At 37.8% G+C, this 14,232-nt stretch overlaps 1 protein-coding gene across 6 annotated transcripts in view; it reads left to right on the top strand.

Annotated features, from left to right (window-relative positions):
• The window catches only part of TRAPPC9 (trafficking protein particle complex subunit 9), a 462,128-nt gene that overhangs the window by 205,047 nt on the left and 242,849 nt on the right, over nucleotides 1–14,232 (top strand). For all 6 annotated transcript variants that reach the window (XM_039548554.1, XM_039548555.1, XM_039548551.1 and 3 more), the window contains one exon: nucleotides 8,271–8,424. In XM_039548554.1, coding sequence (XP_039404488.1) covers nucleotides 8,271–8,424 — 154 coding nt within the window. The remainder of the gene's footprint in view (nucleotides 1–8,270; nucleotides 8,425–14,232) is intronic.

Genomic DNA, 14,232 nt, shown 5'->3' with positions numbered 1-14,232 from the left:
TTAGTTTAAAACCATTACCCCTTGTTCTATCACTACAAGTCCTGCTAAAAAATCTGACCCCATCTTTCTTATACTCCTCTTTTAAGTGTTGAAAGGTTGCTTTGAGGTCTCCCAAATGCGTTTTCCTCTCAAGGGTGAACAATCCCTGCTGGTTTGTTTTCTGAAAATAGCTTCTAAATGAGCATGAGCATGAGCATGCTTCTAAACATATGTGCAGGTGTCATTGCTGGTGGAGGCATTAAATAAACTTCTAATATGTACAGTGTTTTTTGGGAAAAAAATTGTTTAGGTGAAATTGTGTGTGGGTGAGGGAGATGTGTATAATTTCTGTTATTAGTGCTGAGCAGTTGACTGCTATGGAACCTGTGACACACACTCCCTGTGAGCTAAGATTTCTGGAGCATGATTAAAGCTTTTGTGCTCCCACTCATGTCTGTGAACATTATTTCTGTCACTAGTTAAAAAATAACTTCTGTAGGTTGAACCTCATGGACCACATCGCTTTGTTGGGAGATGTTCATTGCTCTTCTGGTGCTTTGGTTTCTTAAACTGAGGATGTCCTGAGTGCCCCCCAGCTTTGCTTTTTGGCAGAGATTCTAGATTTCCTTGTTTAAGTAGGGTATCACTCAAAAACTTGCATCTGGGACTGGAGAATTTGTAGTAAGATCTGTGCAACTCTGTGGGTGAAAAGAATCAATGTATTTGTGGCAAAATAAACATTGTAAAGTCAATGGACTGGGTTAACTTGAAATACAAGACTTTTCAAGGGACTCACCAAAGAGTGCTCTGAACAGAAAATGTGAAGGTTGCAGGTGTGATAAAATTATACAGGTTATACTGGGAAAACAGTGACTTGGAAAAGAATTTATTAATCACACTAAATCATCTTGAGGTGAACTTCTGCTGCAGTGCTCTGGGAAAAGGGCAAATGTTACCTTTGTGTATAAAAAGAGAAGACAAGCAAGTAGATGGTAAATTAATGATTCATTATGAATGTAAAGTCTAATTGTATCTTGAAGTGACAATCCATGGCAAAATGGGTATTCTTGCACACTGAGCATTCATGCATCCTATGATTCTACCCAAAACATGTTTGAATCACCTCCTTTGTGAAAAACTTACTTTTTTCCTTATGTTGTGTATAAAGCTCTGTACCTCTGCATTTTCCCATAAGTAGCCACTGAGATGGACTCTTCACAATTTCCCATATGTACAGGCTGTCCTGGTGGGTTTTGCCCCCTAGTTTGGTTTTTGAGTAGGATCTCAGCATATTCTCTGAAGTAACCTTCCAGTCGTGTGCCACATGTCTCAGTCATACTCCTTTAAAAGAGGAGCACTGGGAATTTGGGAATTTTTCTTTTTTCTCATAGGCAAAAGTGAATTGATGTTCCAGGTTTATCATGTGCAGGAGGCTGTGAGATTCCTCTGAGTGCTCTACACACCCAACTCCACTCCTTTGGATCATCCTGCAGGGCCCTGGGACCGGCAACAACCATCAGTGCTGGGTCAGGACAGAGCCCAGGATGGGAAATGATTCAGGGGTGATTCCTGACCAGCATTTCTGGTTCTTTTGGGATGTTCCAGGAGCAGAGAAATTTGGTGGTTTTTGTCCCTTAATGCTCAGTGTGAGCAGAATCAGAATGAAGATCAGGTTTGCACCAGGTGAGCACCTGATTCCTTCACTCGAGACTCCCTGGAAAAGATGAAATCATTTCAAAGTAACAGAGGTTTTTACCTTCTTCCACTCTATTTTTACTGTTTATGTTTTGTGCTGGGCAATCTTCTCAGTCTTTTCCTGGGGAGATTCAGACAGCTGGAGCGATAACTAGGCATGACTGTAGAATTGAGCTTTTTGGTCTTGTTTGTTACATCTGGCCCAAAATTCCATGATTTTAATTTGCATATGTTTTCTTCTGAACTTCCTGCCATATGAAGGCAATAATGAATTACTCAAATGAGCAGCTGAATATGAACATATATATTTTGACATTTATTTCTCTGATTATTACTATTCCACTGAGAGAGAGGTAGGAGGTACAGAATGGCATTATTTTGGATAAAGAGACTTTTGAAATCCTTGTGTAGTTCAGCTGCGATGAAGGGAGGATAGTTAACTCAATCTTTAAGTATTACTGTACTTAGGCTTTTCCAGATTTCCTAATGAAAGACTATTGATTATTGGTCTCTTATGCCCCTATGGAAATTGGTGTATTCATAAAGTAGGCTATAACCATTATTATTATTATTATTTTAAATTTCTTATTTCTTTAGGTAGCTAACATCTCTGCTGCATGGTGATTGCCATGGGAATCCAAATTATTTAAATGGGCAAGTGAAAAAAGAGGCAAGTTGAAGTTAATTGTTCTGCCTCTTCATTTGCAGTTTATGGTTTTCAGATTTGGAGTTAGGAATTAACAAGCTATATGCCCAGCACGCATAGTATAATCACATTTAAGCAGAAGATTTATGTAGCCAACTATCTCTTAGCACTGCTCCATTTTCAAATATTACATTATATCCAGTGGAACGATTCTTTCCTGTTTTAACTTTTTATAGTCTGAAATGTTGTTGCTCAGATAAGTCTAAGCTGTTGAATATTGCAGACTTCAGCACTATAGTTTGACTTTTATCTCCTCTTCAATTATTTAAAATAAATAATTAAGTTCTAAATGCAAATTTTTAAATTTAATTGACCTTTCTCAAGATTAATGGAAAAAATTTATCTTCTGCTCTGCATGGTTCAGATATTAAAGCCATTGTTTTTCTTTCCGCAGTCAGTTTTATGCCAGGAGGAGAGATCATTACTTGTGGGTCACTTGAGCTACTAAATTTTACAATTGTATTTTATAGTAGTGAATGAAATACAGGTTGTACTTCTAAATCTGTGAAAGAATTACAGGTAAACATGAGGTATATATTAATTTGCACTGCTTTACGTTATTATTACCAGCCAACAGTACAAATGTCTTCATCTCACAAGAGATTTGATTCTTCAGGTCCCTCTTTGCCTGTAAATTATTATATAGTGGGGCATCACTTCCAGTTTGGTATCAGCTGCAGGGCTTGTATTTAGAGTGGAATTCAGGTGTGTACCTGAAACATAATGCTATATATTACTAGTGAGATTGCACAATGAAAGAATCAGGCAAAGTTTTTAAAGGAAACTTGTGCTTTTATGCATTTCTTTCCCTCTTGAATGTGAGAATGAGAGTATCATTCTCACTTCAAGTTTTCCTGAAATTTAAAATCACTGAGTGTACAGGGACTCTTCATGCACATAAGCATTTTGCATAAGTGGCAATAACGTGGTCTGGCACAGGGTCCCTCCTGTCTACTTTATATGTGCAAGGAGGATGAACAGGAAGCATAATACTGAATAAAGTCTCCAACTGCCTCCTGTCAGCTTCATTTTGGAAGCAGCTTGCAAACTCATCTGTGGATGATAGTATTTAAATAGGTAGTTAGCCACGAGGAAGAGTTTTCTGTTATACTGTTTCCTGTTATACTGTTTCTTCTTAAGGATAATTGAATAAGGACTCTCTCTATATTTTATTCTTCCAAGCTAAGCAGCAGTGTTTTATTTACTTAATGAAAGATGAAATCTACTTATGTTGAGCAGATTGCTGCTTTTCTTTTAATACCATGCCTGTTCTTAACCTTGTTTTATTTGTAGAGTATCACATAATTAATTTCAATTTATAGATTTATACTCTTAGAAGAGGACGTGTAATGATCTGAGATGTGTCACTGTGGGATGGGATGTGCCTGGGACCTGCCCACTGTCCTGCCAGGAACAAAGGCAGGAGTTTGCAGCACCCCCAGTGATGCTGCCTTACTCAATTTTTCATCTATTAATTTTCTCTACCAGATGGCACTTCTGTGAAGCTGTCAGTGCTGCTCAGTTTAACTGGCACTGCTTTGGGAAAGGGGGATATGGAAGGCACTGGCTGGGGAGCAGTCATGATGTCGTTTCTGGAAGTTATTTTCCTCCATGCAAAGTCCTTTCTGCTGAGCATTTTTTTGTCAGGGCAGGGTAGGATTTCCAGTAAAGTTGCAGCTCTTTTTATGAGAAGAGGTGAAATGAGCTGTCCAGTGCCTTTAGTAGCTCTGCACTGTGACTTTAATAGGACTTCAGGTGACTGTCATTGAGATGGTGGCAGTGCCATCAGAAGGTTTGTCACTTTTTTGCCTGTAAACCATCCTGACAGATGATGTGAGAGGATACCATGCAGACATATCATCAGGACTGCTGATGAGCTGACCTTCTCCTCTTCATCCATTTAATTTGTATTTGAATAATTTGCATCCCTGTAACGATGCTCAGTTGTCTGAGGAGCTGTCACAACAGCTTGGGCTCATTTCGTGACAAAACCCAGTAGTTTCAAAACACAATTGGTTCATTATTCATGAAAACTGTTGCTACTTTATTCCTCCTCCTGCTCAGACAAGGATGGCCAGAGAGAAACAATACCTGTTTTCCATTTGCAGGATTGGATATTTAATTTTTTTTTTTTGCATAATGCCGTGTTTTCAAACAAATATCTCATTATTTATTGAAAACTCATCTAGTAGGAAATTTGGATAGCTCCCCATGAGGCAAAGAAGTTAAAATGGAATTCTAGTCCCTCTTCCTGGCACAAGTTTATTTCTAAACTTTTGAGTTTTAAGATCTTCTCTGTTTTCCCTGATACATAATTACTGTGAAGGGCAAGGAACAGGTGCCCTTGCACAATGTGAACCGTCATTACCCTGGCTGTTTGCAATAAATTGAATGCCTGTTTCAAACTGAATAGTCTATTTTTACCTTTTCCTATATAGATTACATAGATTCTTGTATATCACAGCAAGCAAGGACAAATTTGGGGAGAAGTGCAGAGAACTCTTGACAGGAAACAGGTTGCAAAGTAACTGCAGAAGACAGCAGAGAATGACTTTTTAGGGCTAAAATACATTTCAGTCTCATTATTCTGTTGCACAGCCCAGTGACAAAGTTGGTGATGTTGAAAAGGTTGCCTTTCACTGCCCTCTCCTTCTTCAGGGTGAGGTCCATGTGATCTCTAAAGATCACTTAAAAAAGTTGAAAAAAATACTTTTTTTAGTTGGTGATTGTAATTCATTGTCCAGCTTATCCATTTTCTCCTTCCATCAGCTGGCTCTGGGAATTGTTTGTCCACTCATTAACACCTCCCTGGTGAAATGCATCACTTGAGATGGGAGAAATCTTCAGATTTAAAAAGAAAGCGAAGGAGCTGTGTTTGAGTAGGGGTACATTTTTAAGGATGAATGACTGATTTAGGTTATGGTATTCATTTTTTGTTTGGATTCTTGTGCAAAGCCTTCCCATGTACTACGTGTTCCATAGGCTGAAGAATAAATACTGAAGTAACATTACAGATAAAAAATGCAGAGACAAAACTTGAAATGAATATTTTTAGCACAAGAGGAAGCAGAATATGGATGATAAAAGGCAGATAAGTTTAACAAAAAGAGCAAGGATTTAATTTTGTTGTGCTTTACTTTGAGAGGAACTACAGTCTTGAAACATTTTATCTGTTTATTGCTTTCATATATCCTACCTACTGCTGTGTTCATAGTACTGTTTTGTGTGATATTTTTCTCTCTGTAGTTCTCTTTTACTCAGACTCTTCACTTTGTAGCTGGCAAGTGTGTTGTGGTGGGTGTTTTTGTAACTTCTCATGTGACATGAGGTGCCACTGTGCTAAATACAGTATAAACATTATAAATAAAAACATGGTTAGAAGATTCGGAAACAGTAGAGCCTCTGAGTACTGAGAGCCCTGTTTACTAAAGTTTTCCATAACTTAGAGTTTAATAAAAGTTACTTCAAGGAGAGATGCACAATGAACAGTTAAGAGCAATCTAGGCTCTGTTCCTAAAGTTGATGTGGATTTATTGGAGGCTGTTGGGGTACAAAGTGCTTACATGCATATTTAATTTCCAGACAAAAATTACCATATTGCCAGCAATGATCCTTCAACAGAGGAATGCAATCTGAATGCTGCAGTTGCATATTAAATATTGTTAGGCTAGAATATTTTTCTCAAATATCTATCACTTAGAAAAGTGCAACACAGTAATTAGATGGGAACTGTTTTCCTGGTCCCTTTGGAGATGGATTCTAAATACTTCTGACTGTCCAGAAGCTAAGACAATTTATTAAAATATGCTTATAGGAAACTAACCGTATTTCTGTCAGAATATAAGCAGTATTCTGTATATAATAGAAATCAAGTCCTGGGTTTGCATCGGCTCACATACCACAGAGGGATGGAGTGATCTTGGAAACAAAGACAATGAAATTCAAAATATTCCAGTTGTGTCTTCCACGTGCATTGCCTGTGCAAAATCCAGGAAACCCAACCTGCATTTGCAGAATCAAATCATACTTCAGTGCCAGTAAGAATTGATGTTGTTAGTCATAGTTTCAGGCCTGGTAATTTTTTTCAGAATCCACTCTTCAGATTGTATCTGGGTGTTTTTCATTATGGTCTTTATTTCTGGCTTGATTGTGGCAGTTCCTGTGATACACTTTTGTAGCTCATGTTTAGCTTTTGAATATGCTTAGCACTTGATGGACTCTGCATGTAAATGAAGAACTTCTAATGATCTCTTGCTGCATTAAAAATAGCCAAAACAAAACCTTCCCTTGGAGAGGAAAAGATTAATTCCTCTGCCTTTGGGATGTGAGGATCAGCAAAGATGCAGGCTGCAGAAGTGGTAGCTTACAGAAACCTTTGCCTGAGTGCTGTATTTGTACTTTTTAGTCATAAAATCATAGAGTGCTTGGATTTGGAAGGGACCTTAAAGGCCATTTAGTTCCAGCCCCCTGCCATGGGCACGGCCACCTTCCACTAATGGTGAAGGGGGAACTTTAGAAGCTTCTTCTCAGATGTCAGTTTTTGCTCAGTCTTGATAAGGTCTATTGAATTCATCTTCCCACAGGAAACATCACAAGCTCTAGATTGTTCCTTGTAATTGCTGTGAATTTTCACCCAGTTTCTTTTAGGGTCAAGATTCTTTTAAATTAATGAGAATTATAGAAAATCTTTTCTGGTCTGAAGGGATTTCAAAGGTCTTTCTTGTTGACATTTGTTACTGGTATTTTCCTTTTGGCAACTCATAGAATATGTTTCCCTCTTTATATGAAGAAATAGATAAAAGAATAACAGCAGTCCTGTGCTTTTGTGAAATGCCCTTCCCAGACCCCTTTTCAGTTTGTAGCTGCATTTCATCCTGAATGGTTTTCAAAGCTGTTGCTTGGTCTCCTTAAGTGCAAAGTCATCTCAAGAGCAATATATTTTAATTCTTCCCTAATTATTTTTCTATTTCAGACAATTCAGGAAATTAAAGCTGTTTTGGCAGCATAGTATATTAGATCTTCCATAACCACATTTCATGTGATGTGAGCTGGTCTAAATTCCCTTTTATATTAGATTAGTGATTCTAATTTAACATATCAGTATTTAGTATGCATTATAGTGTACTATATTTAATTTGATTACCTTTTATGCCTTACCGTACATTTAATAAAGCAATTATTTAACCATTTACTACCAATGAATTATACTGGGATATTGAAATTAATATTGTCTGTAATTCATGAAGATGCACAAAGCAGGAGGGAAGTGTCTTCTTAAAAAAAAAAAAAATCAAGGGCCACATTTAGGCCCTACTTCTGTGGTTATTTTGTCTTTCCTTCCTGAGTTTTGCAAGGAAAAGTGAGGAAGTTGGCTTGTGAAATCAATGGACTCTCCAGGTGGTTACAGTTCACTTCAGGGATGCTTTCATATATAATATTCTGCTTTCCTTTATATGGGTTGGTATTAATAAGCAACTTTAATAGTATATTCATCAGCTTTTGGCCCAGTCTTGTTGCTTTTATCAGCAAGTCTTGAGCACACCATGAGCTTTCACCTACCAAGAGTGGAGGCAGGTGAACCTCTACAGAACCACAATAAAGTCATCTACTTGCAACTGCAAAATAAATGTCTTATGCACCACTCACAAAGTCATTGAGATGTTGATTGATGATTTGTAAAGCATTTTACCATCAAAGGCTTAGACTTCTGTTTTCAGTAGAATAAACCATATGGTTTATGTATCAGTAATTACAGACTAGGTGCCACTGAAGCCGATATACTGATACTGTAGTGCCCGTGTTTGCAGTGCTCTGCAGTTTCTGCAGAAATAATATCAGTGAGGATGATGTTGGTTTTTTTTTTTTCTTTCTTTCTTTTCCCTTGCTACAGCATAGCTATCCAAGTGGACAAGTTTAATTTTGAGAGCTTCCCAGAATCCCCAGCTGATGGGGCACAGTTGGCGAATGCAAAGCAGCTGGAAGAAGAAAGGCAACAAGCAAGAGGTCTGGAGATTAACAGCAAGCTGGATATTTGCTGGAAAATTATATCCTTTCATAAATACTTGCTTTAAAAGTATATAAATATATGCCCTCTGATACATTTTATTTTATAATTCAACTCACTTCACAGCAGTGTTACTGAAAAGAAAAGTAATTAGAACTATGAAGCTTATCGTAATTACAGACTGTTTAAGGTTAATTGTGCTGTATATTATTTAGGCGATGCTTGGGTCATCCTATAATGGCTTTTTCTGAGTCACTGAGCATGTCATAAATCCTGTGTGTTTTTCCCAGCTTTTAGGGAACCGAGGAAGTGTAGTTAGGATTGATGAGTAGTAGATTCATGGGGTCAAATTTTTCTGTTCTCCCCCACAGCAAGTCAGTGAATAATGAAGAAATTCATGAAGCTGGATTTGGAGAGTTTGCATATATTTAATTAAATTTGAGTAAATCAGAACATATTAGAATAATTTATTTACAAGTCCTCTTTATAGATTTAGTAATGTATCTAATCTTGGGTAGCTTTTTAAGGCTTAGACAGGGATTGTGTGATGACTTAGTCATTCTAAACATAAAATCCCCACAATAATTCTAAATGCAGTAAAATATTGCCTTATGATTATTAATAAGAAATTGCATTCAGTTTAGAGTTAAAATAAACCAATGGTGTTGCTATAAATTTTGTGATTTCTATAAAAAAAACTTGTGCTTGGCTTGTCAAAAATACACTTTCTCATGATTTTCTTCAGGAAACATTCTGTACAGCAGTCCCCCAAGCCATGTGATGGTACTCAGCACTTCCCAGGAGATTTATATTTTTCACACAGATCATCTTCAAATTCACATGATAGGGGGTGGCAGAAGATGAGAGAAGAGTGGCAATCAAATCATGCTTTATCTGTTTGTACTTATAATTGTACTTTTATCCAGTGATCTGAAATGATGTTTCATTACTAATTATTGTGAGGAAGAGCTTCTTTACTGTGAGGGTGACTGAGTAGTGACACAGGATGGCAGAGAGAGGCTGTGGAGTCTCCTTCCCTTGAGATATTCAAGGGCTGTCCTAGACACAGTCCTGTGCTCTGAGGGTGCTGCTTGATCAGGGGGATGGACCAGACGACCTCCAGTGGTCCCTTCCAAACTTAACCATCCTGTGATTATTAAATCGATCTGGATTTGTCAAAAGCAAGGCTTGAGACATAAATGAGATTCCTAGTGCCTGGTTCAGTCCAGATTCCCCAAGCAACATTTCAGAGAGAGCTCCTTTTATGCAAAAATGTCAATATTTAACCAGAACTCACTTAGAAAATGTCTATGTTATGGAAAGATATAAATATTCTGTGATAGCACAGATGAATTCTTACACTGGAATTGAGTGCATAGTTGTAATCATTTTGTCAAGGTGTAAAGATACAGCCTCACTCCTTTCAGTTGCTGGGCAACACTGTTTACATCCATTCTGTGTTCTGGATTTAACCCCAGTTTTGGTCCCAAAACCGTTGTGGCTGACATGAAAGTCAGTCAGAAACCAGTAGAACAGTGCGTGGATTCTGTGTGTTACATTCAGTGCAACCATTACTTTGTGTTTTTAATACTTGCTGTGATTGTTCTCTCTATTCCAGGAACTAAAACTAATCTAATTAATGAAAGGCAACAAGTTTCACATGTGCTTAAAAATCCTTGAAGAAATGTGTACATTCTTTTCCAGGTGTCACGTTCCAACTAGAGTTAGTCTTTCCCATGGAATTGTAGAATCATTAATGTTGGAAAAGACCTCAAAAGACCTCCAAAATCGAGTCCAAACTTTGCCCAAACACCACTATGTCAACTAAACCACAGCACTGAATGCCACATTGAGTCCTTTCTTGAACACCTCCAGGGATGGTGACTCCACCACCTCTCCGGGCAGCCCCTTCTGATGCTTGACAACCTTTTCCATGGAGAAGTTCTTCATGATGTCCAACCTGAACCTATCCTGGTTTAATCCTTTTATTTCTTGCAGCAACATTTAGATGTGAACCAGTAAATTAAAAAAAAAAAATAGTCTTCTCTCCATTCTGCTAAGTTTAAGAAACTTGGTTTCTGAGATAATTTTCCCCCATCAGAGTAATTAGACACAGGCCAGCAGAGTTACTGATGGACAGACAGGCAGAGAAATGGATGGGTAGTTCAGCTGCATTAGCCTTTTTTTCCTTCAGGAGTCAGCCTAAGTGCACCCAAGAGAGCAAAAGTATTTGCAAAATTACAAAAGGGTAGAGTTACTGATATTTCCTGCTAGATGAGGTCTTTGAGCACATCTCTTGAATGGTAAGGCCAAGTGATCCCTTTGTTATCCATCATCTCTGAGCTACTTTGAACTCCCCAGATAACTTTTCTCTCCTGACTGTGTGCATGACATGGGAAAGTGATGGGCTGAGGTGAGTTAACATCACAGAATTTGCCCTGAGGTGTGATCCAAGGCCCACGTCAGACGCTTACACCAGGACTTGCAAAAGAATGTGGAGGGGAAATTAGAGTGTGCACAGGGAATTAGCAGGAAAGGAGACATGAGACAATTGAAAGCTTTTTGACCAAGGACAGAGTCATCCAACAGAGTGAGGAGCTGTGCATTTGGTACAGACCCCCAAACAAGAAGCAAAGCTGGATGAACTCTTCCTTTGACGACTGGAAGAAGTCTTCCAGTTGCAGGTTAGCTTATTTCTGGAGTACTCTTAAGGACAACTTTGGTGTACAGGTGTTGGATGGTTTGATTTGGTATGTGCTGTGTGGGATCTGCTCCTTGAACAAATGATCCATCTGCAGGGTTTGAAGTTTGGTGTCAGCCTTGGCTGCAGTTGTCCTGAGATCATGGAGCTCAATATTCTGAGGGAAGTGAGGAGAGTAAGTGGCAGAATAATGACTCTGGACTTCAGCAGGGGAGACTTTGGGGACGTGGAAGGCAGGATTGGAAAGGATGCTGGCCCAGTGGAGTTTCTGGGCCTCCAGGAGCAGCCTTCTCAAAGCCTGAGAGTTACAGCAGTCAGCAAAGTTCATCTGACAGCAAGGTGTGTCATGAGGGGACTGTTAAATTCCAGTTAGATACTAGGAAAATTCCTTTTCACAATGAGGGTGCTCAGGTACTGGAACAGGTTGTCCAAAAGTGCTGTAAAATTGGTATCTTTGAAGATGTTAAAAAATTCTGGGCAATGCCTTGAACAACCTGGTGCAATTTCAATATTTTCTGTGCTTTGAGCACAGGGCTGGACAGTGACTCTGGAATTGCCTTTCAATATAAGTTATTCTGTGATTTGTGCAGTTGGGCAGAGGGCTGGGTCAAAGAATGACTTTTGAAAAGTAAACTCCTTTTCCTTCCCTATCTTCTCCTATCTCCAGGTTTGATTGCAGCCAGAGAAATTTTCTAATGTACTGTGAAGGAATTGCTATTTCAGTGAAATGAGACTGTAACATTTTGGGGTCATTTTCTTGAAAATATTCTAAACCTGGCCTAAACAACCTTTAAAAAAGTGAGACAGACTTCCAGTGCCACCTTAAATATCATGTTCCTTTTTTAACTTTTCTAATAATTGGACTTTTTTTCTTACTTCAGCCTTAATATCTGTAATGTATAGAAGTCTGTCCTATTTGCAATGTTTCCTTACATTTTTTTAATTGTATTTTCTGCCCCTTCCTCATTTTTTTTGTTTTCCATATTTAAACCTAATTGCCAAAATTTCTTTCAAAGCACATTTTCTTTCAGTCATATTGCTGATGTTGTTCTGCAGTACAGCTCTATTTTTCTCAGTATGTGGGATCCAAGGCTGGAGGCAATACTGCAGGTCAGGTTTCTCACAGAAGAAAAGGTACCTTCCGGGTTTCAGAGATGATGTTTTCTCTGAGAACTATTGTCTGATTGATTTTTTTTTTTTTGCATGTGGTCCAGCATAACTGACTGAATTATTATTCCCAACTTTCATTTATAGATTTGTTGATTCCTTCTAGGGTGGTACTCGGAGCTTTTCTTCATTTCATCCCAGTGATCTTCGTAAGTTCCACTCATTTATTAGGTTTGTGAACACTGACATCTTTTCCAAATACATAAAAATTATGAATGTTTTTGTATTTCATCATCAAAGCAGCCAATCAGGATTTTGAAATTATTATCTATCAGACAGAAGCTTGAGTCATCTCAAGTGATTGCTTGACAGCAAATCACTGATAACTCTTATTGAAAATCATTTTTCTGTGTCTATTCAGCTTTTGATGACTTTATCTTGATCATAATTATGAATCTTCAGTTACGACAATATTACATCTTGTGGAACTTCTGTACATCAGTAAAGGTTTCTTTACATTTCTATGCTGCTTCTTATTGTTTACAAAAATAACTATTATTTAAGACCCTAAATAACTGTATATAATTAGTTTTAATAATAAAGTACCAGAATAATAATCAAGCAGAAAGCTTAAAGTATGAATATGGCAACTGCTGTAAGTAAAATGTGCAAATAATGCAGATTTATTTTTAATTAGTATAATTCTTACTTAGGAACATTTGCTGTTTTTTATGATTATGTGCCTTCTTCCACCTGCATTTATTTGCAAAGGACATATGTATTGAAAATAATTTTTTTTAGGATGCAAAATGTGGGATGCTGTGGGGAGAAAAAACATAAGTAACTTCCAGATAGAAGCCATTTTTAAAAACCTATTGTTTTTTTAAGCAGTAGATTTTAGATAACAGACTGTGTTCTAATTGTGAGTACCCAGCTACACATGAGGCAATCAGAGAGTGTAAAAGACCAAAGTTTTCCCTGGGGAAATAACTAGTTCATTTGACTGTCATTTAGGTTTTTGGTATGAAACAGTTTATATCATATTCAATCTGTTGCTACAGAAATGTGAAATGAGGGTGTCAACTGTGAAAAATTAGGTTTTTAGGTTGTTTTTTATTTTTTTTAAAACAGCATCTGGTGATTGTGTGTTTGTTGGCTCTGAGGCCCCCACTGAGGCTTATTTGATTGTGCAGATGAAAATATCTTGAGCTGTTAAATATGAACTATTGTGCTGGAAGCTGGAAGTCTACTGTTTGAGTCCTGGCTGATGCCTGTGTTGTTAATAACAAAGATTTGACTGTAGGAAATGAGGCCTGGGTCAGCAATCTGGCTCCTACAGAAGAGCAGGTTTGTGATGGCAGCAAGACCTCAGCAAAACATGTGGAGATTTGGTTAAGCAGATAGATTCTGCAAGGTCAAACTTCACCTTGGCAGTCTGTACTCGTGTTTATCTGGACAGTCTTTTTCAATGAATTTTAAATCCTCGTTCTTACACTTGCGTCTTTTGTCAGCTTTGACTTTGAGCTAAGAATAAAAGGGTATCTTGGCAACCCCTGTTCAACTCCTTTGCTTTCATTGACTTTTAAAGGCTTTGTCTTAGGCAAACTCTGGAGTTAAGCTTTTCTCTCTCATTCCTTTGATATTTTCTTACCACATATTTTGGTTGCTTTTCATCTCCAAGATAATGAGTTTGTAGCAATTTTCAGTTTCATATTTTTCCTATAATGAACAATTTTATGTAATTGTCTGATAATACGGTCAGGAGACAAAGATCAGTGATATGGAATTCCATGATCCAGATCCCTCTGTAGGTCCATGCGAACACATAATTCCTTTATGTGTTTGTTGCTTTATGTTTCAACAAGTCCACTTCTGTGGTTGCATCTTAACCTTGCTTTTCCCTCCTTTACCACCAGACTCCCTTCTGCTGCTTCATTCAATGATCTCATTGGACAAACGCAATTTCATTTCCTGAATACGAGTCAAATAATCTGTGCATGGCTAAACCATTTAAATGTTACATTTTGCTTTCACACAGAA

The sequence above is a fragment of the Corvus cornix genome, chromosome 2, assembly GCF_000738735.6.
Source record: "Corvus cornix cornix isolate S_Up_H32 chromosome 2, ASM73873v5, whole genome shotgun sequence".
In the NCBI taxonomy this organism is placed as follows: domain Eukaryota; kingdom Metazoa; phylum Chordata; class Aves; order Passeriformes; family Corvidae; genus Corvus; species Corvus cornix.
Note: the sequence above shows the minus strand (reverse complement) of the source record. Positions and strands in the feature narration are given on the sequence as shown.